Genomic DNA, 25,749 nt, shown 5'->3' on the forward strand with positions numbered 1-25,749 from the left:
CCTACTGGTTTTGGACTCACCTACTGTTCTCCAACACACTTCACGAAATGGCTTGTGCAGGTTGAGTGGGAAATATCTCACCTTTCGCTCATCCTCCGACGATGCAGAAAAGTACCAGGTCCTGTGCTTCTTGCTGATGTGGACGAGCTTGAAGGGGAAGACGTTGTTTGAGGTTGTCTCCTCAGCAGCCCTCATCACCCTAAAGAAAAGAAGTCCAGTTGTATTATCCTTTTAACATTTAAACATATTACCCCTGACCGTACCTCAATCTCCAGTTCATGGTACTCTGTCAAACATTCGCCACTCTGCAGAAATGCACCTAACAATACGACCAACAATAAACAAAAGCTGTTCAAAATGTCAGCCACAATCAAGAAAATGTCTGCAACAACCCACACAAATGTTTGCACATCACTGATGCATATAGAAGCAAAGAAGTAAAAAAATTAAAGGACGCAATATTGCAAAGAAGATGCTCAATGTTTAAATTGCTCTGAAGAAGTCCCATAGTGAGAGGGGCGAAACACGCTGGCTGATTGAAACTTTTTCTCCTGGATAAAACTATGTCTGATTGGAATGCTTTTCAATAAGGACTTTATACTTCTTACGTCTAGACAAATGAGAAGAGTGCAGCCCAAGATCTGTAAAATATATCTTAGATTTTGGTCTTTCTGTGGAAAAAACTCATTGCAGTGGCTTTCTGCACCCTAGCTGCTCTAAGCTGTTTGCCCCATCAGATATACAAAAAGAACGCTTCTCGAACATGTAGCTTCACGTGCCGCATGCAAGGTGCTCATCCCACGTGCCGCAGGCTTGTAATCGGTCACTGAATGCTAGCAGCCACCATGCAAAGTAAATTGCACTTCCATCAACACGCAGCTGGTAGTCAGACGTGTTTATTTCGTGTTTGCCGAGGCTCTTCCAGAGCGCCAAACTGAGCCGTCTTGTTAGGACCAACCCTGGCTGTGCATTGATGTTGGTATGGTGTAGCTGACTTTGGTGGACTACAAGATAGAGCCATGTTTCAGGTGAATGTACCCAAGTCCCTCAATACACAATGGAAATATCAATATTCTTAGCCGCCACTCAGGATTAGGAACAGCACAAGAACTGCTGCAAGTGACTGTTGGTGTAAAAAGTGCGGATTGCATGTTGATAAGTGTGGTTATCAAGCCACGATATTGGGTGAAATGAGTGTAAAATCCGGCCAGTGCATCTTCCGAGGACGGACAGGGCGGATTATTTTGCCATCAGAGGAATATGCATCAGTGGTGCAGCAGGTGCAATGGCACCAGGGCCCAGAGGTGTGAAGATCAGACTCTGTTGATTCTGGTGTCAGATACTAGTATTTCTCTCGGCGCTCAGAGGGGTGGTGAGGGGATTTAGATAGGTTCTAGTTCTGTGATGTCATATATAATTAGTACATAATGTGTGATCTGTTTGAAGTCAGTGTGTGCACTCCACCTAAGCTGTGCATGTTCTCTGTGTGAGGGGATCTCGGAGCACTGCTTTATATACCTGTTTTGTGGAGTACAGGAAAGATAGCTCTGCTGCTGTCTTTGCTGTGGTTCTTCTGTATATGTGAATGAAGCTTGCGCTGCAGCTGTCTGTGCACCCCAACTAAGCTGTGCATGTTCTCTGTGTGTGAGGGGATCTCGGAGCACTGCTTTATATACCTGTTCTGTTGAGTATAGGAAAGATAGCTCTGCTGCGGTCTTTGCTATGGTTCTTCTGTATATGTGAATAAAGCTTGCGCTGCAGCTGTCTGTGCACCCCAGCTAAGCTGTGTATGTTCTCTGTGTGTGAAGGGATCTTGCATTCATGTGTTATATACCTGTTCTGTTGAGTATAGGAAAGATAGCTCTGCTGCGGTCTTTACTGGGTCTCTTGTGTATATGTGAATGAAGCTTGTACTGCAGCTGTCTGTGCACCCCAACTAAGCTGTGCATGTTCTCTGTGTGTGATGGGACCTTGTGGAACTGCTTTATATACCTGTTTTGTGGAGTACAGGAAAGATAGCTCTGCTGCTGTCTTTGCTATGGTTCTTCTGTATATGTGAATGAAGCTTGCGCTGCAGCTGTCTGTGCACCCCAGCTAAGCTGTGTATGTTCTCTGTGTGTGAAGGGATCTTGCATTCATGTGTTATATACCTGTTCTGTTGAGTATAGGAAAGATAGCTCTGCTGCTGTCTTTACTGGGTCTCTTCTGTATATGTGACTAAAGCTTGCACTGCAGCTGTCTGTGCACTCTAGCTAAGCTGTGTATGTTCTCTGTGTGTGAGGGGATCTTGCATTCATGTGTTATATACCTGTTCTGTTGAGTATAGGAAAGATAGCTCTGCTGCGGTCATTGCTATGGTTCTTCTGTATATGTGAATGAAGCTTGCGCTGCAGCTGTCTGTGCACCCCAACTAAGCTGTGCATGTTCTCTGTTTGTGAGGGGATCTTGCATTGCTGCGTTATATGCCTGTTCTGATGGGTATAGGAAAGATAGCTCTGCTACTGTCTTTGCTATGGTTCTTCTGTATATGTGAATGAAGCTTGCGCTGCAGCTGTCTGTGCACCCGACCTGAGCTGTGTATGTTCTGTGTGTGTGAGGGGATCTTGCATTCAGGTGTTCTATACCTGTTCTGTTGGGTATAGGAAAGATAGCTCTGCTGCTGTCTTTGCTATGGTTCTTCTGTATATGTGAATGAACAGTGGCGTAACAAAGATCCCTGCAGCCCTTGCGGTGCGGGCCCCCAAGCTCCAGGGAACCCCCCACAGCACAGTACACTGTGCACAGGCAGCAGGCCTCTGAATGGAAATTTGAAGGGGGCCCCCTCAAGTTTTGTTACGCCACTGTGAATGAAGCTTGCACTGCAGTTGCCTATGCACCCCACCTAAGCTGTGCATGTTCTCTATGTGTGAGGAAATCCTGTGGTACTGCTTTATATACCTGCTTTGTGAGGTATAGGAAAGATAGCTCTGCTATTGTCTTTGCTGCACCTCTTTTGTATATGTGAGTGAAGCTTGCAGCTCTGCTGAATGTGCATCTGCAAGTACACTCTATCATATGATACCGGCATTCTGCCTTAGGTCTTTGATTTTATGCAACACCATATTGCAGTCATAGTTTCACTTTTAACATTGTAAATATTGGTTCTGAAACCCCACCATGCAAGGTGCTGTTTTCTAAAAGCCAGGCCAGGCACCAGGGGTCTAAGATCAGTGTGCCTTAAGAGATCTAGCGTTTATCTTAACTTGTAATGTCTCTGCTAGGAAATTAAGCAACTTTGGTGTTTGATTCTTAAAAATGTAACTCAAAGGATAGTTCTGCATTGTACGTTAGCTCAAAAATTTACTAGCAAATGGTCAGGTTGGAAAACGGATTGGAATTAAAAGACAGAGGTGAAGGAAGGTACTTTATACATTCTAAATTACATACTCAGACTATATGAACAGACCGCAAAACTCATTGTTTCCACAATTTTGCAGGGAGTGTGTGCTACAAAATGAATTATTTGGCTCTATTATTTTTTAAATCGTTGGCGTGCAGGAGGTAAGTGGAAGTATTAGGCTCGCTCTGTAAATCAAAAATCACAGGAATCTTTTTGAAATCCCTCTTAGTTGCTTTACAGTCAATTTCTTAGGGTTACTGTGCTTTAATATGCATGATAAGGGCAATTTGTAAGGGACGAATCTAGGGGTCTGGGCTTCCACACCTCATGCTCCCCAATGGTGGGGGGGGAGGGCTTCTATGCTTGCCTGGAGGCCCTTGATAACATTGCTAGGCCACTCCTTGCCAATTGTCTTTATCGTGCTTGTGTTGCCAAATCTCAAGTTAGGGCTGCAATGAATATTAAGGACTGTAGAGAACTGAAGAAACTGGATTGCAACTCAAAACAAAGTGAAGTTTTTTTCTCTTGACCAATTACAGGACTTCAAAGCTAGGTTTTCAATGGAAAAATCAGTACTTTCTCATCACTTTTAAAAGTAGTTGCAAAAAAATATATTGCTAACATTTACAGTAACTAGCACTCCTGGGAGAATACTGGAAGATGCTGTGAACAACTACACCAGAGAACAGATGTGCGAGAATTCAAACCCTGCAAACTAAGGGTCGGCCAATAATCTCAATCTAAGAGTCTGCTCGCATAGTAAAAACTTTGCACGTCCCTACCTCGGCTGTTAATTTCAAAACTAGGTAGTGCGCTGAAAGCGATCTCGGACATATACCCTATATAGTCACTATGCCAAACCAAAATACTCAGAACCAAAAATACTCGGAACCCTTCAACATTTTGACCTACTTATCTAGACATTTGGACTTGTGCTTAATCTGCCTCTTCTCTGGACTGCTCTTATCTTTACAGCAACCCATGATGTTTCGAGATCCTTGTGTTATTCTCTTATGATATTTTAATATCTACATTACACTGGGAACATTTCTATTGGCCTGGTGGGTCTGGTACTAGCTACACAAAACCACAATCAAATAAATAAGCAATGTTGGAACATTTGAATGTCGGGAGCGCCACTAAAGACAATGAAGTGGCTCAGGGCGAATAATGGCCGGGATAAACCTTCGGCTCCAACATTCCAACGTATGTCTTTCTGTCCCTCCCTTTTTAATTTAGTACATTAGTACATTCTACCCTCAGTGGATGGAATGTTCTGATAGCCTCAAAGCCCTTCTGCTGTAGTCAATACTAGTTGGTAAAGGCCCTCTCCCCTGTTATAGGCCCTTGCCTGCGGCTCAAACCTATAACTCTGGTTCAGGGCCTTTGACAGCCGGAATAGTCCTCAGCAGCGGGTTATAAGGCTATATTAATAAACTGCAGCAGGAAGCTGTTTTGGAGTGTTCACCCAAAGGGTTTGTGACAGTTTTAAAAAAACGTATACTTGTGAGGAAGAAACCAATTATGACCTGTTCACAGGTGGAATGGAGGCAGAGAAGTTTCCAAAGTTCACAGCACACAAAAGTCCCTTGACAAAGTACAGAGAAATGGTTCCTGTCTGCAGCTGAACTACATGACTACGAGTCCTCCTGATGTGACTGCAACTCATGATTCAAGTTAGATATACTGTTTAAGGCAATAGCATGACTTCAAAATGCTCATGAACGTTTGCCCACTGATTCTTTCTTATGTGATAAGAGATTGTGAGGCACAGACCAGCGGCACTCTAAAATGAAGTCAAGTTCATGCTGTGCATTTGCGTGCTTGCTGTGCATCGTGAGGCAATTTTTGTTTTATTTGTTACAGTTTTAAGTAACTCAAACTTGGCCTAAAGGCATTAGTAACTTCACATGAAAACAAAACTGCAATACACAAGGTGCCAATTTTTTGTTTTTTAAAGAAACAGGGAGACTAAGTGATTTACCTAGAATCACAGGATGTTGAGAGATGCCTTATCTTGAACCTAGTTCCGCAGTTACAAAGTCGTCAGATGTGGCCATTAGGCCACATTTCCTACTCCTTCTACAAATTTTGCTATGGTAATCCTTGCTACTGCTACAGAAGGGAACTATTTTGTGTGGATGTGCTTGTTGAGCAGAATGCCATCATTCACACGGAGGTTAGACAATGGCTGAAGTCAGCTGATCGATAACCCATGCTTAGTTGGCAAAAGAAAAATGTCAATGACACAACAACTGATCTATGGTAAAGGGGGTTGGCTGTAGTGTATATATATATTTATATTTAGGACCAACTTTTCCCAGAGACTAAGCATTATTGCGTTGCTAATAACTTTAGCGCCTTTTGACGTATCTTCATGAAAATTTCCAACATCATGTACAGGTTACTTTAGTAGCTGTCTGGAAATTTTTGTGGTGATTCATTAAGTGGGGGCCGAGAAAAGCAGGGGGGTCTCAAAACACTTTTTCAATTCTATGTATATGGGAATTTTGCAATGTTTAGACATGGGTACGGCCCGAACAACTGTACGGAACTGCACCAAATTTGGCAGGAAACTATATCTTGGTCCAGTGTGTGCTTTTTATGATTTTGGGTAAATCTGTTCTGTAGTTTTGGAGATATTAAAGGGAAAAAATATAGATATCTAGGGACGCGAATCCATGAGTACCTGCGCATCAGAGCAAAAAGCAAGGCCCTGACTGGCTGGCCGAGACCTAAAAGGAAAGTTGCTGTCAGCCCCTAGGGAGAAAAAAAATAAAAACATACATAGGGGGTCAGGATAGAGGTAACCTGACCCCCATAGGACCCTCGGAGGAGTCTGAAAGGGGACCCTTGTGGGAAAAAAATTAATACACTGCCGCACACAGTGCGACCTTGTGTAAACCTGCAGTGGATCCATGGATCCAAAGCCCAATAGGAGAAAACTCACCATCTCGCACATCATACCGCCAATGCACACAGGCAATGGCCGTGTGCAGCGTGAGGTTGGGTGCATGCTGGGGAAAGTGGGGGTTGGGGGTGGGAAAACTTGAGTAAAACGTGAACCTAACTAGAACGTTGCTGTAACCTGTGTTAAACTCAGTGAATTTCAATTTTTTTTTAACATAAAGTAATATGTAAATACCGTACATTAGTACAACCACCGACACGCACAGCTGAAGCAGCCAGACCCTGCAACCAACCCCCATGCATACCCCAACCTCATGCTGCGCACTGCCTTATACTAAAAATTAAAAATGTCTTGGCTTGCGGCATTTGAAAAAAAAAAATGAAGCCTAAAGCTCAGTAGTGGTTTTTATGGAAGTGTCTAGGTCAGAAGCATTTATTTGCTACTTTGTCATAACCAAAAAAAGTCTCCGCAGAAGGAACGATTCATGTGCTTCGAATCCTTTGCTGATGACTGGGAGTATTAAGTCGAAGAGGATGATGTACACAGTGATGCAACAGAAACGACACCTCCTGTGGATGAAACAACTTCCTAAGGAAATGGGTTATCTGTAAGCCACAAAAAGTCCAGGAAGGAAGCCTACGGACCTAAAACAAAGAATGTGTCCGTATTCGCTCTTTCAGTTACACCATTGTACGCTGTCACCTTTGTTCGATGCGTTGGCTAGTTTAAGATTCCTGGAAACAGTCATGCCAAGCAGAAACAGTACGCTCAGTCTTTCGTTTGTAGTTCAGCTGCGCTGTGTTCTTCTTTCCTGGGTCAACACAGCGGATGCTGCTCGGTGTGGTTATCCAGAACGAAAAAGCATAGGCAACGGGTAGAAATTGTTGACTATTTAATAGAAACTCTAAAAAATTACCACTTTGTGTCCCTTTTAATTTCTGAAGAGCACAACACAACTGTACAGACAGCTTCTATACGAAATCTCTGATTGTAAAAAGCAAGGAAGTGAAATAAGCAAGCACCATCAATCCCAATAAGTCTATCTAGCCTAAGCAGGCCTTTGATTTTTTTTTTTACCTTTTTTTGCAAACATATGCACTACCTATTAAAATTGTGAGTGCAATGAAAAGTAACACAAAGTAAAAACTCTAAAAATGATGCACAGATTTGCAAAAATAAATGATCCATCGCAATAATACATTTAAAAATGAAAAACAAGCAGAGATTGGCCTATGTGCCCATGTGGAAGAGCAAAACGCCATCATTCTTAGTGAAGATAGTCAATGGCTAAAGGGGCAGATCCATTGCACCATGCAGTGGTGGAGAAAAGAAAATGTGAATGGCCCTTAAGACCAGTGAATGGAAAGGGCTGACCAAAATACTCCCTATGATTCCTTTTGGAAAAACAAAATGAGGAAGTAAAACAGCTAAAATTGAGATGAAACCGAAATGAAGCTCTCCTCATCTCTGGACTAACCAGAAGAGATGCTATCACACCAGCATGGAAGTCTCTTCATTCGTTACTTGTTGCTTGGAGGACCCATTTCAAAATACTCTTGTGGATACCAAAGGCACAGCACATCTGCATCCTATTTCCCCCAGACACCTGACCCAGCGTGTGCTTCCATCCCATCCTGCCCCTAGAGTTGACTTTCTGGTACTGGCCTAGGTAAAAGTGGTCATGGAAGAGGTCCCTGCGTTCACAAGGATATTCACTTTGCAGTTGCCCTCATATGCCTCTACCTCAAGGTGGATTTTGGAAAATGGTGTTCTGGCCTGAAGATGTTCCTGTCCAGAAAAGTCACAGGCTACATATATATTTGACCCGCAATTGTCATCAATAGCTTTCAGTCAACTATATTCACTCCGAACATCCCTTTTCCTAAAGAAGATTCAAGACACCTTGGTGCACTATAACAACAATAATACCAACCTATTGTAGCCGTTGAGCGAGAAGGCACCTTGCGAGGAGGCGGACGTGCTACTCTTGAAGTAGTACACACATCCCTTGTGTATGATCACGAATCTCAGGGGCCCTGAAAGACAGAAAGGAGGAAATAAGAAACGTCGGCACAATTATAACAACATAATAGTGGTAGAGGTCAAAGGAGAATAAAAATTCTGCCCACCAGTTTCTGTGCCCTTCTATTTGTTAGTAGCCTCTGCTATATACACCAGACAAGAGTGCATTCCTTGGTGCCTGGGTCAAACCGGTCTAAGAAAAGTGATATGAGCAAAACGTCCTATTTTTCCATAAGACCCTCAAAATTGTATTTTCCTGAAAATCTGTGAAAAGTTAAAAGCTTACAACTGAATGTATGGGACTAAATACAGGGAGTGCAGAATTATTAGGCAAATGAGTATTTTGACCACATCATCCTCTTTATGCATGTTGTCTTACTCCAAGCTGTATCGGCTCGAAAGCCTACTACCAATTAAGCATATTAGGTGATGTGCATCTCTGTAATGAGAAGGGGTGTGGTCTAATGACATCAACACCCTATATCAGGTGTGCATAATTATTAGGCAACTTCCTTTCCTTTGGCAAAATGGGTCAAAAGAAGGACTTGACAGGCTCAGAAAAGTCAAAAATAGTGAGATATCTTGCAGAGGGATGCAGCACTCTTAAAATTGCAAAGCTTCTGAAGCGTGATCATCGAACAATCAAGCGTTTCATTCAAAATAATCAACAGGGTCGCAAGAAGCGTGTGGAAAAACCAAGGTGCAAAATAACTGCCCATGAACTGAGAAAAGTCAAGCGTGCAGATGCCACGATGCCACTTGCCACCAGTTTGGCCATATTTCAGAGCTGCAACATCACTGGAGTGCCCAAAAGCACAAGGTGTGCAATACTCAGAGACATGGCCAAGGTAAGAAAGGCTGAAAGACGACCACCACTGAACAAGACACACAAGCTGAAATGTCAAGACTGGGCCAAGAAATATCTCAAGACTGATTTTTCTAAGGTTTTATGGACTGATGAAATGAGAGTGAGTCTTGATGGGCCAGATGGATGGGCCCGTGGCTGGATTGGTAAAGGGCAGAGAGCTCCAGTCCGACTTAGACGCCAGCAAGGTGGAGGTGGAGTACTGGTTTGGGCTGGTATCATCAAAGATGAGCTTGTGGGGCCTTTTCGGGTTGAGGATGGAGTCAAGCTCAACTCCCAGTCCTACTTCCAGTTCCTGGAAGACACCTTCTTCAAGCAGTGGTACAGGAAGAAGTCTGCATCCTTCAAGAAAAACATGATTTTCATGCAGGACAATGCTCCATCACACGCGTCCAAGTACTCCACAGAGTGGCTGGCAAGAAAGGATATAAAAGAAGGAAATCTAATGACATGGCCTCCTTGTTCACCTGATCTGAACCCCATTGAGAACCTGTGGTCCATCATCAAATGTGAGATTTACAAGGAGGGAAAACAGTACACCTCTCTGAACAGTGTCTGGGAGGCTGTGGTTGCTGCTGCACGCAATGTTGATGGTGAACAGATCAAAACACTGACAGAATCCATGGATGGCAGGCTTTTGAGTGTCCTTGCAAAGAAAGGTGGCTATATTGGTCACTGATTTGTTTTTGTTTTGTTTTTGAATGTCAGAAATGTATATTTGTGAATGTTGAGATGTTATATTGGTTTCACTGGTAATAATAAATAATTGAAATGGGTATATATTTTTTTTTGTTAAGTTGCCTAATAATTATGCACAGTAATAGTCACCTGCACACACAGATATCCCCCTAACATAGCTAAAACTAAAAACAAACTAAAAACTACTTCCAAAAATATTCAGCTTTGATATTAATGAGTTTTTTGGGTTCATTGAGAACATGGTTGTTGTTCAATAATAAAATTAATCCTCAAAAATACAACTTGCCTAATAATTCTGCACTCCCTGTAATTGTATACTCTTTCATTCTCCCGTGCCCACTCCAACATCACTTCTCTCTAGTTATACATGGTCAGGAGGGCCTTTAACAAACCATAACATCCCTTTGGTGTAAGGGTTTCACCAAACAAAAACACAATAAAATAAAAATAAAATGTCAATGTGGAATACCTACAGAGTAATGTGCACTTTCATATCAAAGGGTAACAAGTAGACACTACCAGACACTGCGACGTAAGTAATCACTCTCTACAGTGAAAGGTTTTTCAAACACTTACATAAATTCCCCAGTCTATCTTTGGCTATTTTGTAGGTTCAGTCTATTTAACGATTGAACACTGTTTTAAAGGTTTTATTGGGTAAGATTTTTGCACTGGTTGTAAAAACGAGTGGAAAGTTCGTTTTGGCTTTCTTTACCAGGTTAAAGTTGACAAGGAGAGATGCGAAATAAACAGGGCAAGGGGCACTGTACATAGACTACAATTCAAATTTAGGGTTGCGGGGCTCCTACTGTAGGGTGACTAGATGTCCCAGATTTACCCGTTTTTCATCATGTGTCCTGGGGGCTTCTGTAAATTTAAATCACGCCCTGTTTTCAGAGAGGGTCGACGGAGAACGATGGCGGTAGAAATGGCTACCTCTAGCAGAAAGCAATTCAATAAAACACACGAAACTGTGTGTAAACGTTGCATTTAATTCTCCATAGTGCCTTATTATTTGTGAGCAAATGTGCGAACACTCCTGTATTTTTATGTCCCACAGTCGATGCAAAATTGTAGTCCTACTTCTATGTTTGTAAAATGTTCGGTTTTGGTTTTAAAGTTCTGGTCACCCATCTTAATTCCTTGCATTCACTTAAGACACGCGGCAGGGCTCCAGCGCAAATATTATTGGTAGAGGAAATGCAAACTACAAAGGGAGGGACACAGCGTTCAGCCAGGACCGATCTGCACTGACAGAGGAAGTCAATGCTGAACACTGCCCCTCTGCTGAGAAAATGTGGGAATGTGCCATCTCCTCCTGTCCCCTACCCTCAGAGGTAAATGTGGCCAAATTATTGCTCTGGCAAGAACATTGTCCCAATATTTGTGCCAGAAGAAGACAAACAGGCAGTGTAATAAAGGAGAACAGAAGAAGAAAGTGTTATAGCGCCATACCGGCACTATGTCAGTAACATAACGTGAAATACTCCAATACTTCAGGATCTGGCACTGTTTCAGAAGCATTGAACCGCCGGGGTAGCAAATGATGAATCGGTTTATATGACAATTGAGTGTGGTTTTATTAAGTGAAGCTTGACGTAGGATCCCTTGGCTCATCTAGCCAATACAACAGCACCTAGCTTGAACCTCAGCCTATCAGGATTTCACCGTGAGCGGTGTGAAAAGCAGCATTTGCTATGAGGCCTCGCGCTCCGATAGCTCTACTACAGATAGGATTTATCATTTGCTGCTCAACCACGCTTGATGGAGCCAGGAGGGTGTCCATACACTCAGGACGGAGCCGCGGTGGCTTTCCACCAACCGCATACTAGATCACTCCCTAACAGGACATAAAACCTATTTGTGTTATTATACAAACAACTCTCAATGTAAACACAGGGATTATGTGACAACAAAGTGATTGGACCCGACCAAACAGGAAAACTGCCACAGATACTGATAGAGCCCCGAGTCTGATCTCCACATGTGGTGGACGTCACTGGCGTAACAAAACCTGAGCCCCACCCCTCCCGCACGGTACACGGAGGGCCCCCCTCCAGACTCACTCAGAAGCTCTTAGGCCTTCACAGATATTTAAGAGAGGCATGCTTTTGACTTTGTTCAGTCCCTGCACATGACAGAGATGCATACATTGTAACAATGTCAGATATGTTGGTCTGTCCCAGTATTTACTCAAACAACATTTTAAACACCACTATTTGATTGCTTCTATAGCGCTACTCATCCCAATGCAGGGTGTCAGAGCGCTTTACATAACACACATTGATATAATGTAAGAGTATAAATCAATGTACAAGATGGGTTACATAAGACAGGGAGGATTACAAGGTGTAGGAGTCGCATGTCCTTCATAGCTCACTGTGCTATATTACAAGGATTACAATTTGTGAACTGCAGGTAACAAAATGATCGTTATTAAAAGCAGTAACTCGTGTACGTATAGAGATAAAATAAAAGTGTAATATGCATGTTATATGATGCGCTTCGCAGGCCACACATTAACCTTATATACTACTCTGATTCAATTCTAGGACTATATAAAACATGTCTCTCAAGCAAAAGCGCTAACCTCCAGAGTTATCTTACCATTATTAATATTCCCTGAGATTTACTGGAGGCACAAAGATCTCTGCAGCAGGTGCCATAACATTTTAAATTGTAGATTTTGGAATCAAGGAGAAACATGGCAGTGGATCTGCTTTGCTTCTGCGCAATTGGTTGCAATTTCTTTGTGGCAGAATTAACAAATTAGATTTTTTCTGGGTTGTGCCAGGCGCAACGCCTGGCACAACCCAGAAAAAATCTAATTTGTTAAATATTGTAATGTGCTTAAATGTTCATGATAGGCCTACTAAACATATGTGTGAGATCTTCATATCTGACTGTAATGTCACCACTTGCCGACTGCCTAAGATGGTTAGTACCCTCACTTTTTTGTTTTTGTTTTACACAACTTCTGCCCTGCCCGGAAGGGGTGGGGAAGACTGGGACTGTGTTTCTGGACAACACTAATTACAGCAAAGGGTCGACCTTCAGTTTACATAAAACTACATAACACAACTCCAAATGTCAACACCAAGGGCTCTGGAAGGACGGGTACGTTCAAAAGAATCGCTAGGGGGGATAGGTTTAAAAGTCAGACCATCCCCTAAAAGTAATTAAACTTTAATCCAATTTGGTCATATGGGAGAATATAAAACGCAATTGCAGCGAAATTCCACCCCTGTAATGTTAAGCACTCAGTCTGTTTTGGCAAGGCGAGGCCTCTCTGACTTGCTCTGTCGATAAGGTGCTTAGCTGCTAGCACAGAAGGTGGATTCCCTGCGCTACTGCGACTGGCTACTTTGGTGGTGAATTAAGGTTACTGAGACTGGGGGTGGCGAGTGCTTCCCATTCAAAGGAACTGGTTTCATCACTGGTCCTTCTTAGCTTGGTCAGGTACTGACCGCGCGTGCCAGGAAAATGGTGGCAGCGTGAGGGCCGGGTCTGTGAAGGGAACCCAGCGTGAAGAGCAGGCCATGCAAACAAACAAAGCAGTGCTCTGCGGATGCCCCAAGTTCAGTCAGATCCCTTGTGCTTTTTCCACAGGGGCAGCACTAACTATTTTACATATTTTTGGAATAGTAACCCAAGCCCCCCCCTCCACCTTTGTTCGTGTCTCATCCAGTGCACGCGGGGTCATGGGCCCCAGGCCGGGGAGATGGGGGTACTCTGCGTGGGAGGCGTGCTTCCCGGTTCCCCCGCAGCCTGCCTGCGACAGGTCACAAACACGAGATTGTGGAGTAGGAATGATTTGTTGACCCTCCCATGATAGGGACACTGTCGGGAGTCTGCCTCGTTTTTTAGGTTGAGCGTGCAAGCGCTCTAGCCTGTTGTAATCTATCTGTGGGGTTTTATCGACGCACACTTCACACCCATCACTAGGACTCGTTCGTGGGCTTGCCTTTCAAAAATCCTTTATCATTGTTAAAAGCTTTACGTTTGTCCCTCTTTGGGGCAGTTTTTTTACCGCTTTGGCTATCGACCCTGTTACATAGATAATTGCACTTTTGTAGATACGTTTGACTTTAAGTGAACTTCTTTTTCCTTTTGTGTCTCTCTTTCGCCCTCATGCTCATAGCAGCCGTGGCGCTTTGAATCAGCTTGCTTGTATCAACCGTTTTACTTTTCATTTTCAATATATGTGGCAAGCAAAGTCCAGTTAGGAATTTACAACGCTAATAGCTCTAACTCGAGCAAACGCAAGATCCATTGCATTGCAAATGCTTAGCTTTAACTTGCTTTTTTAGCCTTTAGTCTGGAGATCCTAATCTGAAACCAAAATACCTTGCAGTGGTAGACTGCTTTATAGAGTACTTCCACAGCAGAAGTGTAGAACTAACGTTAATAAGATTTATGGTCAAAGATTTCACACCTGGTGATGTTAGGCTGCCACCTTCCCACAGAAAAATACCAGACCTTTATTATCCACCTTTTAAGTTTCCGAAAAGGATAAAATAGAATTTTAAATAAGATCAACGGTTTTGGTTTTAATACGGTCCTTCTGTCCTAGTTTACTTTAATTATTAGTCAGGGGTCATGATAAAGGCAGAACGAAGACACATTTTAAAAGTACTTTCTTCTTATATTTACAGGACAATGTGCGGTTAAGGGAAAAAAAATACCGACTTAGGTGATTTTCCTAATCTTTTTACCGGCTGGGACATTACAATGCAGGCCGTACCGGTAAAATATAGTTGCGTGATGTTAAACCGCATGCCTTTTCCACGCATGATAAGTATATCTGAGGTAGGACCCCCAGCCCCTGTTTTTTTGATATATTTCTCCTAATCTTTCTTTACCACCACGCACCACTAAAACAACCCATACCTCTCTTTGCATCTACCCATACCTAAACCCTCAATGTAAGCCTATCCAGCGCCTTAGATGGAGCGGTCCTCAATACATTGTTCCGATGGCAAAACCACGAATGGTAAGATTCAACACACAGGAACAAACAGTGGCAGCTGCCGCCGATCAAGGGTGGTGGGGCAGGGAGTTAAAAATAATAATAATTAAAAAAAATAAAGTACCTGCCTGCCGATCCCAGCCGCCTCCATCGCTCCTCGTCCTCCCAGCAGTCACTGGGGCACAGGCTCCCAATCCGTATGCTGCTCTCATGCTAAAGCATGCATGAGAGCAGCACCGGGACTGGCCTGAGCGGGCTGGTTTGATGCTCGCTCAGGCACAGGGAGCCTGTGCCATTTCTTCAACCCGGCTGTGTAACACAGCTAGGTTGGTGAAATGTAAGTGCGCATGTTGGTTTGGCTTGCCTAAGACAGACGCCCAAACCAACATGGGCACTTTGCAGTGCCCACCACTCCTTCTCCTTATGGCCCGGCCCGCACCGCCCTAGAAGTGCTGTCAGACAGGGACAAATAAAATGACAACAAAAGTACTTTATTATAATTTTATTTGTCACTGCCTGACTGACCGGGGTGGGGTGGGAGGGTGCCGGTCTCCTCTGCCATTACTGAGGAGCCGCCCCTTGAAACAAATACAAGAATGCTGGACCAACCTGACAAAGTCTGAAAAAAAATATGATTCCCCAACAATTGTGCTACACTGCCTGTACAAAATAAAAACGCACAGACTTCATACACAGCCGTTTGTGGACATGTTTGTTGCCACAGCCCCAACTTCTATGTGAGCTACAAGACAAATGCCCCACACATGGCCCAGACTGAAGGCCATGTTGATATGTAAAAATACAACATACTCATTGTGGCATCAAGAAAAAAAGTAAATGTTAAAACACAAAGGGAAAAAATGGAAAAAACATGACCACAGTCCGTCCCACCTGCCAGGATTGTCTACAAGGAAAAAGGACGAGGTACTTGTCTCACTCGGTGGGGACAAGTACACATGCATCTCCCTTACAAATGCATAAACACACTCACAGTCTACTGATGAATCAACCTCTAAAATATCTCCAGGTTATATACATCGCCTACCTACCCATAACCACATCCACAACGGACCCGACTGGTGCCAGAGATCCCAACATCAGTAATCGTTTGCACTCGCACCGGAGAATAACAGCACAAGTACACACACACACTTACAGCAAGCCGCACATTACTGAAAATACAAGGCACAAAATACCGCAGAACAGAAACACCTTGCCTGTGTGTATTCCAGCCACGCACCGCAGACCCTACATATGAAGCCCATCTTCACCAATGTAGGCCCAATACCTGCCCGCTTACCCTCAAGAGCCTAATGTGGCTGCAGTTCCTATCACCAAAGATTAGAAAATGCACAGTGGTCATGGAAAGGACTGTAGAAAGTCTGACACCAGGAGGAGCAGAGAGGTTACAATTCTGTCTGAGAATCTGACAGGTTGGTGCCACTGAACCGTCCACCAATGAGAATACCAGACAGACAGACACCACCCCCAGCCGCCCCCCAGGATTTAACCAAGGCGCCACTACCACAGAAGTTGTCACCAGTAAGATCAGCTCTGTGTAACCAGAGATTGACTGCACCACAAAGCGCACCAGAAACAGACTAACATGCAGCCGTTACAGAAGACTGAATGGCAATACTACCGCAGCTGCAGGCCCAGATGCTGCTCCATCACTGGGTCAAAGACAGACACGTCCAGAAAAGCACAGAAACTGACACGTAACCCATTCTGTATTCAAGAACGTCACATTGGTTGATGCCAAACTGATGGGCAAGTGAAAGAACCAGTGAGCAAACACCTCATGAGACGCCTCCACGTCTCTCTGGCAACGTGACACAGTGGGAAACACTGCGCTGAAGTGTGTGATCGAGGAACATTCCGGAGGGGGATCACAAGGGTTTCCATTAACAGCTTCTTCTAGACATGGAGAATTGATTCAGGTCACGGGATAACGATGGGGGAGGAAGGGGTCGCTTTGAAATACTTTAAAGCACTACCATGTATTTACTACAGTATATCAACATGTGAGAACTTCATGCTCAGAAACGTAAACGGAGACGGCTTGTGCTCCCTGTAAACTACGCTCTAGAATTGGGATGTTATAGAGGAGAATTTGGGTACATTATAATAGCTTGGAAAAAATAGTGAACACAGTTTGATAGTTCTCAGATATAGGATGTTTTGTCAAGTATATTTCTTATACTTTTTAGAGGTAGAGGAAATTCAACAGAAATCACACCTGACAAATAGGAATTTCCTAGTGTGATGGGACACTGCTATGACCACACCAGCCTACATAAGCAGGCAAATACCCCCAGAATGTATAATTTCGGATATATAAGGAACAACAACAGACATAAACCTTTCTTAACTTACATCTTAAGAGCTGGAGTTGTGTGCCTCCCTTCTTGTGCAGGTAGCCGGATATTGTGACTCCCCCCGGCATGGTTAGCAGGTTCTGCGCTCCAATGGCCTTCATGGGAATGGGCCAGGCGAGTTCTACGCCTGCCATTGGTCTGCGGATAGACGAGACACAGAAACAACTGTAAGGATCTCGATGAACAGAACATATTCTCCGGTGATGCCTAAAAGGAAAATGTTAATGACCAACAAAATAATGCTAAAGAGCTGTCTGTACCACAAGGAAGCAGGTCATCAGAGATTCCAGACACAAAGTGTTTATACTAAGCATAAAGGACGCATCCAAAAAGTCCCTGTTTATTCTTGTCCACAGAATTCGGAAATCAGACTACTTCCATGGACTCACTTTTTCCCTTGCTGCAAACCTTTACAATGCTGACACAGCGATGCTGTTCTCTACAACCCAACGAAATATGATTAGTCCAGTCAACAGACTTAGCAATATGAGAGGGGCTCACAGTTTAGGATGGTGCGTCTACTCCATGCAGGTGCACAACTATTTGATGGTGCTTCCCAGTATGCAGTACTTACCAATTTTACTTTTCCTAGTTTAAAAAGCCATGGGTGTGGCTTTTGCCATAATCTAGTGTGGGAGTAAAGACAGAGTTGGAGACTATGGAATCTAAAATGTCAAAGCAGGCAAAGATACAGGCAGAATAGATGGGCCTGTTATTCTTCATCCTCAGGGGGGGCTCTGAGTGACATCTAATGGACGAGCGAGAACCTACAGTATGTCTGCTCTGTAAACTCAATCTGATGCTCTAATTAGCTAAGATATTTTTGAGGGGGCACCGTGCATGCTGGAATTGGCAGGACAGCAACAGGTTAACCCTCAGCTCCTGGGAAATCTCGGCAACCAAGCTCTGCTAAGACCTTGGCGTCTCAAAAGATCAAACAATAGCATTTCTGAACACAGCTAAGTTTATTCAATCAAAGCATCTCAGATTTGTAGTGGCAACTACAAACCACTCAGCCGCCAAGCTTTTAGGTTATTGTCATCAGAGCAACTTGAAACCCGCCTTGGACCCCTTATAAATCCCATGTAGGACCAAAACGCTTTTTGCAACTGTAATGTGTCAGTTTGTATTGTACTGCCATGGCGTTTTGTCATAACAGCAAGCTACGTCTTATGTGAGTTTACAGAACTCAGAGATAACTAATACAGTCGGCCATAGCAACCTAATTCTATGAATATCAGTTATTATGGAAAAAATATAAGAAAACCCTTACAGAACATCAGTCCAGGGACACTATAGTTGTGATTTAAGGCCTAACAAACACGGACAATGCTAGTCTGTGACATTTCTATATGCATGCACAGATATAAACAATACCCGTGCACACATGCAAACAGATCATGCAGAACGTCCAAAACACCAGCAGATATCCATGCACTCTTAGACCAACACCCTAACAATGCAAATGTGAGCAAAATAACCTCAGAGGAATTGGAGGCGGGGGACAGTGTCTTCCTACAGTCACTGTAGCTGTCGCCCTTCCTCTTCTGAGGGTCTCTCTCCCACCCGGGGAATCACAGAGTGATGGGTGGTAAATCTGAGCAAACCTGGAGCCTCACCAAGGGACTGGTGGTAAAACTGTAGGTGTCCTGAGGATCGTGAAGGGATGAGTGACAGATCTGAGCTTGTCCGGAGGATCACTAAGGAACGAGTGGCGGATGGTAGCACGTGCTGGTGATCACTGCTGGATGGGTGATGGATCTGAGCTTGAACTGAGGGTCACCAAGGGATGATTGACAGATGTTAGCATATCCTGAGAATTGTTAAGGGATGAGTGACAGATCTGAGCTTGTCCGGAGGATCACCAAGGATCGAGTGGCGGATGTTAGCACGTGCTGGTGATCACTGCTGGATGGGTGATGGATCTGAGCGTGACCTGAAGGTCACCAAGAGATGATTGACAGATGTTAGCATGTCCAGAGGATCGTTAAGGGATGAGTGACAGATCTGAGCTTGTCCAGAGGATCACTAAGGAGCGAGTGGCGGATGTTAGCACGTGCTGGTGATCACTGCTGGATGGGTGATGGATCTGAGCGTGACCTGAGGGTCACCAAGGAATGATTGACAGATGTTAGCACGTCCTGAGGATCGTTAAGGGATGAGTGACAGATCTGAGCTTGTCCGGAGGATCACTAAGGAACGAGTGGCGGATGTTAGCACGTGCTGATGATCACTGCTGGATGGGTGATGGATCTGAGCGTGACCTGAAGGTCACCAAGGGATGATTGACAGATGTTACATGTCCTGAGCATCACTACAGGATGGGTGATGGATACAAGCCCAGAGACTTGCTAAGAGAAGAGAGGCACACTTCAGCTGTTACCAAGGACTGCTGAGGGAATGGCCAGTAAAGCAGACTCTATGGTCAGTAGAGACTCTATGCAGAGGAGGCAGAAACATGCGAATTACTGTAAAAAGGTATGTCAAGGTGAAACCTGGATAGAGAAATACTGAAATGTCAAACAACCCTTGAGATTATGTAGGTCCCACGTGTCAAGAACGAGAAGGAAATGAACAGACTGGACAGAGGAGGTCGTATTTACATGAAATAGTGCCTGTATGAATTCACCTGGCACACCAGTATTGAGCATACAAAGGTAAAGCTTGGCATGTATGGACGCAGGCCCTGTAAAGTGAAGGATCAAGCAGTCTAGATGTGGCTAGCAGCCTCCACCTGCTGTCTCGTGGTAAGTGTGTGTAGGATCATAGTATGAAACACTCACTCTGACACATGCACGCTTATCACGCGAAGTCTTTCTAGGCACTGCTGTGCGGTTTGTAAACCGCTCGTTTCTGCACAGCGGTGTGGTTTGTACCACGCTTGCTTTTACTCCTTCGGGTCCATTGTGACTGTGCACTGGACTGAGTCACCAACACTTTCTGGACTGTAGTTTTGCATGTCCTCGCGGTTTATAATGAAGTGTTTGGTGCAAACACCGTGCACCGCTGTGCCATGAAAGGCGGGTTTCCACAGGTGTGTAGCGTGGCTGAGACTTAGTACATACTCAGCTCACAGAGTGGCAGGGATCAGTGGCGTAACGAAACTGGGGGGGGGAGGAGGGGAAGCCTGCAAAGCACATCGAGAGCCCCCCTTCCGGACGCACTCCGGAGCTCTCGCTCTGCTGAGGGGGCTCCCCTGGTACTCAGGGCCCCCCCGCACCGCCGGCCCTTTGTTACACCACTAGCAGAAAGAAATATGACGGGACGGCATTGCTGTGTCACGTCGGGCTTCAGTCTACAATGGATAAAGTCAAACAGGGGCCACGTGGAAGCTGCCACGACAAAAATAAGCGCTCTCGGGTTGCCTCTTGGTGGCCTGTAGCATTTTACGGAAAAATAGTAATTACATAAATAACACGGTGCCAAGAATCGGGGCTCAGTCTGTTGGAAGAGCTTTTCGTTAGATTGAACGTGGTAACATGAAAATGTATTTCCACATTAGCACTTACATTCTTTTTCGGCCACGAGTAAGGTCTGTTAGAAGTGGCAAAGGGGGCACCATGGAGGCAAACTGAGGGTCACCACCTCTGAAGGTATAGGAGTGTTATATGAAGAACCCAAGTTAAAAAAAATACACCAGGGCCCACTAAGTAATTCCTACTTCTAAGGCCGATGAATTCAGTACAGCAATGTACCTTTATGTAGCGCATACTCACACAGATGTTGCCGTGACTAAACGTGGTCGCTAGTAAGAACCCACATCAGGGAACTCCTCGGACTCTCTGTACAGAAAAGATGCCAATTCAAGGTCATCAGGGGTCGCTCCTTCGTCTTCCTGCCAGTGAAGAAATGGAACGACCTACCCTTTCATCCCAGGACCTCCCCACCTCTTCCTGGGCTCCAAAGGTCCCCGAGGACCCGGCTATTTGGCTAATGAACTGCACCCTGCCAGCGCCTGTATACCCTCACGGGTGACTAGAAGCGCTCTACAAATCTACTGATTAACTGAATAAGCATTATCATGAGCATATAAAATGAGTAAGTACTCTGTCTGACCTCTGACCGACAGAGTAGCCCTCTCCGGAATTCCAAATGGTGACCTGCAGGTCACAGGAGACATCATCAATGGTGATTAAGTCACATCGAGACTACTCTGTTCAAGCGTGTTATTATTGTAATGACTGCTCATTGGTTACTGGCAGGCGTTTTAAAAACAGCAAAGGGAACACCAATGATTACAGTTAGTTAATCTTGTCATGTCAGCTTTTTTGCACCTCAGGCTTAACAATGTATCGCAGTTTTCACCCTCCTCAAATAACCTGGTGCAGGTTGAATAAAAGACACACATCCATCTATGCACACCTGTGACCTTTGTTTTACCAGAAATTAAACTTGTACTTGCCTTCTGCTCTTAAATTCAAATACCACATTGACACACAGCAAAAAAACAACGGATTATGTGTAGGTTGTTTAACAACAACTTGGTTCTAAATAGCGCCCATGTCCACAGTTTTGCCCTTTCTACGAGCTGTGCAGAATAGGTGCTACATCACACAAATATGCATTGACCTCGGAAGACCCAGGGTTTCCGGAATCCAAAGGGCTGAGGTGCAGGTTACCACAGATTTCAGCAGCGAAAAATTAACACAGTGCGCCATTTTGTTGGTGGTCGAAAAAGCGGGCTCTGAAAAGGGAATATCAATACGTATCGCCACGTATTTCACCAGAAGCGCACATTGTCACTGGTGTACCACCGGGTGCCAGGGGCACTAGTGCAAGCATAGACAATGTCCCTCCATTCTCTAGTTTGATAGTAAAATACAGCAATTGTTGGTGCGCTTTGGGCCCTCTCAGAACTCAGAGCCCCGGTGCCACTGCACCTGCTGCACTATTGACAGCTGCGCTGCGGTGCATGTCTCCTGTGTGACCCTCTAGTAAGGGAAAGAGTTCACTTGGAATGAGACTGCACCAAGCTCACGTGCTTTGTTCAAATGCGCCTAGAAGTAGCTCCTTTCTAGGGGATTGTTGCTGATTTCTCTCTAATTTTGGGGCTCTGTTTGCGCTGATTCACCAATATGTGATGCTTCTATGGTCAGGTTATGCACCTTTTCAAAACCAAATAAAAATATATTTTTTTAAAGTTCCCTCCTCTTATACTGTTAAGTTACTTGAAAGTACGCCTTATTTTTTTTCAAAATAACCTTAAATACTGTCTATTTGCTGTGCCTGCATTCTAAAAATTAATGTGTATGTTATAAAGCGCTGCCAGCGACTTCAGCCCGCAGCTAAGACTGTGATGGGTTCTCGCCTCCTTTACAAATAAAAATAATGGTAATAAAATACATGGTTCAAATGAAGACTTGTTTGAGCTCGTCATTAAAAAGCCACATCGATTAATGTTTTTAAATATAATATTGTATTGCAAGTATAAGCAAGCCACTTTAGATGATGGCATATTTTATCTGTTCCTCGAATGTTTTCAATTAAAAAAAAAAAAAAACTATCACGCCAGCTTGTTAAGGCCAGACCTATTGGCTTTGTGAATGTGTTGATAGTGTGAGAAGTTATGGAGAGGGAGCTTTGAAATGAAGCACTTGGCCAGGCGAGGCCACTGGTATTTCCTAGGCAGGACCTGCTTTCTACTAGTGTCAGACCAGTAAAGAGGAAGATGCCCAATGTAAAGTAAGGTACAAAGGCTAAAATTCACCCAGTCGACCTCAAAGCCCACACCAGCACTTTGCATACCACAGCCCATATAACCATTCTGAGGCTCCGGCATCTAAACAGGCAAGCCAAGCCTAAAAACCAGTCATTCCACAGCCACAGAGAGCTAAGTGTTCATTACTGCTTTCTACCCCCCCCCCCCCGTGCACTGACCCTGACCGCACGCGTGACGTCAGGCACTGCACGTGACAACACCAGAGCAGCAAACAATAATGCTCTGTGTGACCATTTGTACGTGCAATCCCCCAGACAAAATTGCTATTTTTATTATGTTTCACTTCAATTACACACTTGTTTAGATCTGGAACCGATGTAAATTGACATTGCTGTTGCAGTTTTAGTGACGCAATTTCATGGGCGGGGTCATCTGTGACATCATACGTGAGCTCACGAGTCTTGCGTTCGGGGAGTTCGCCGACAATAGTTGGGCAATTGCAGAAGATTTAAGTTGTTGTCTTAAACTAAAGATTTGTTATGCCTTTATTCTGAAAAGTTAGACCAAAACCACAAACTTTCCGAACAAAAGACTTGTCAACGACTTTCTGATACATCAGTAAAAACTATAATTATACAACGTAAAGTTACACTTTAATAGTGATGTATAAACACGCACACAACACACATAACTAAATAGAACTCTTATGAAGCTAGAACGAATAACTGTTTTTCAGCCTGACCAAATACTATTTATTTTTCAATGTAATCTCTAAAATGTCCAAGTTTATCAATACACCTCCCACAACGACCCCCCACACAGCGATAAGACACAAAAGCGTGCAAGGGTTAAGTACGGTTCTTACCCTGAAACCGCCCCGCTGTTATAGAGCCGCCGAGAGCATCACGTGTAATCTGCAATGACGCACCCTCCTTTTTGTGATGTGGGTAAGTAAGGCAGTGATTGTATCCCTGGCGTTTACACAAAGCTTACCAAAAAGTACATGGCTTTACCACTGGGGGTATTCGGGCAGGTACCCTCGAGTACTGAGTGCCTGCACTCCTTTAACTTTAAAAGGAGAGGATCAGCATTTCTCAGCAGAGTTTCAATACTTCTAATTGGAGATTATGTGTGCGCCACTTCTCTGTAGCACACGGGTACTCTGAGGCAGTGAGTACCTGTGCTTGTATGTTTCTATTTCCGGCAGTGCATAAATCCTGAACATCTCCGCGCTCCTGGTGAAAGTTGCCGTTTTACTCCCGTTGCTAATGACCTGAATGATTTACACCCACCAGAAGAACGCACGACAAGGAAGGAAAGACCGGAACCTGCCACATGCTCGCTCGGGCTATCAGTCGAGAGAATATAGCGCTTATCGCTTGCACAGCGCCTTCAACCAGACATGCTCAACTAGCGCCACTCCTTGACACTTTTCTCCTCTTACTAGAATTTACAGGAAATATTTAGTAATGGGCCTGGGAAAGAAATGACCCAAAGCAGCGTGTACCTCTCAGTATTTGGAGTCCAATGTGCGGATGTTTGGGACGCCTTTCCTCTCCACATCTGTCCTCTACAGCAACCACCTTTCCTTCCTGGCCAGCTGCGTCCAGAGTTTCGGATGCCTGTTGTCAGACAGCGCCATGAAGCCTTTCCAGCGCTTGAAAAAGTAAATCCGGAGCTGTCGTGCAGCCTGACTCCCGAGTGACGTCCACAGAGGCCTGGTACACCACGGGCACTGCTCCTCCTCGGAGGCAGCGATTAAACTTATTGGAACTCAGAGCAGTGAACGGAAGGTTAACTTTGACCTTCAGTTCTCAGACAAGGCGGCTTTATCTGAGGCCTCGTTAGACTCCCGCTTCTGGCCTCTGACGTCGCAGCTCGGGGGCAGATCTGGGGTTTCAGCGCATGGCAGAGGCTCGCTAAGCAACTGCCCGGGGGCACCGGCGGAACTCTCCATCGAAACAAACGAAGGAGGGAGAGGACAACAGAGAAAAATACAGACTGGCGCCTTAAGCAGAACGATGCCACTGTTCCAGCTCAAGGGCTTTATTTCGCCCCCTGATTTATAGGTTTATGCTTCACGTGCACGACTGTCTGCAGCAGAGATTTTAACAAAAACAGACCCATGTCTCAAGGGCTCTGGGAAATCTTGCACTGTTCATTATTGACATATCCTATTAATATGATCAACGCTCAAAAGGAAATTGTGGCCCGATTCTGTACCACACCAGCCAGTGGAAAATTAACGAAACTGCTCAACGCGGCTGCGTACAGAGCTTTGTGGGGTCCGTGTTGTGGGGCAGGAGGCCGGCTCTCATGGATGACCCGTGCTACACTGTTGGCGTCATCATTTGTGGTGCCAAGTGTGACACACAAGCACGCAGGATCTTGTACCGCAAGGCCCATTTGCTTTGAAATTCGCCGGGCATTGCACCAGCTGCGTGCATGGGTAGGACTAAAAAACACAGCTGTGTTTGTCCCAAAACCGTACTTAACCGCCCTCTGAACCCTCTGCAGAGTGACAAACACTGGGTGTACAGAGAGGGAGCCCTACCAATGGGCTCAGAAGCCTCAGTAACACTTCAATACACAGAGCAATTTATATCACAAACAACCTCGAAGAGTGAAGTTCTGTAGAGATGAAAGATTCAATACCATAAGTTCTCTAATTGTAGTTCACAAGTGCATCGCCAAAGCAATCCTGACAGCAACATTTAAAGCCATCTTTAAGTTACAAAGCATAGTCGCCCGCAATCACAGCGCGACACTCCATGCAAGCCATACCCATAGAGATGGAAGAAAGACTCACAGCCGCAAGGTGTTGTTACTTTGCACCTCTGGTACCTTCTCGCGTCGGTCAAAGGCAG

At 44.5% G+C, this 25,749-nt stretch overlaps 1 protein-coding gene across 2 annotated transcripts in view; it reads right to left on the reverse strand.

Moving 5' to 3' along the window:
* The window catches only part of SH3BP2 (SH3 domain binding protein 2), a 190,700-nt gene that overhangs the window by 44,892 nt on the left and 120,059 nt on the right, over window positions 1–25,749 (reverse strand). Inside the window, exons 1-4 of one of the 2 annotated variants that reach the window (XM_069203578.1) lie at window positions 24,390–24,732; window positions 17,222–17,361; window positions 8,224–8,326; window positions 82–199 (exon numbers count right to left, since the gene is read on the reverse strand). In XM_069203578.1, the coding sequence (XP_069059679.1) occupies window positions 82–199; window positions 8,224–8,326; window positions 17,222–17,361; window positions 24,390–24,445 (417 nt within the window). In that variant the 5' untranslated portion in view covers window positions 24,446–24,732. Of the gene's footprint in view, window positions 1–81; window positions 200–8,223; window positions 8,327–17,221; window positions 17,362–24,389; window positions 24,733–25,749 lie in introns of those variants that run through there. The other variant, XM_069203586.1, reaches the window with a different exon arrangement.

This window comes from Pleurodeles waltl, chromosome 1_2 (genome assembly GCF_031143425.1).
Source record: "Pleurodeles waltl isolate 20211129_DDA chromosome 1_2, aPleWal1.hap1.20221129, whole genome shotgun sequence".
Classification (NCBI taxonomy): domain Eukaryota; kingdom Metazoa; phylum Chordata; class Amphibia; order Caudata; family Salamandridae; genus Pleurodeles; species Pleurodeles waltl.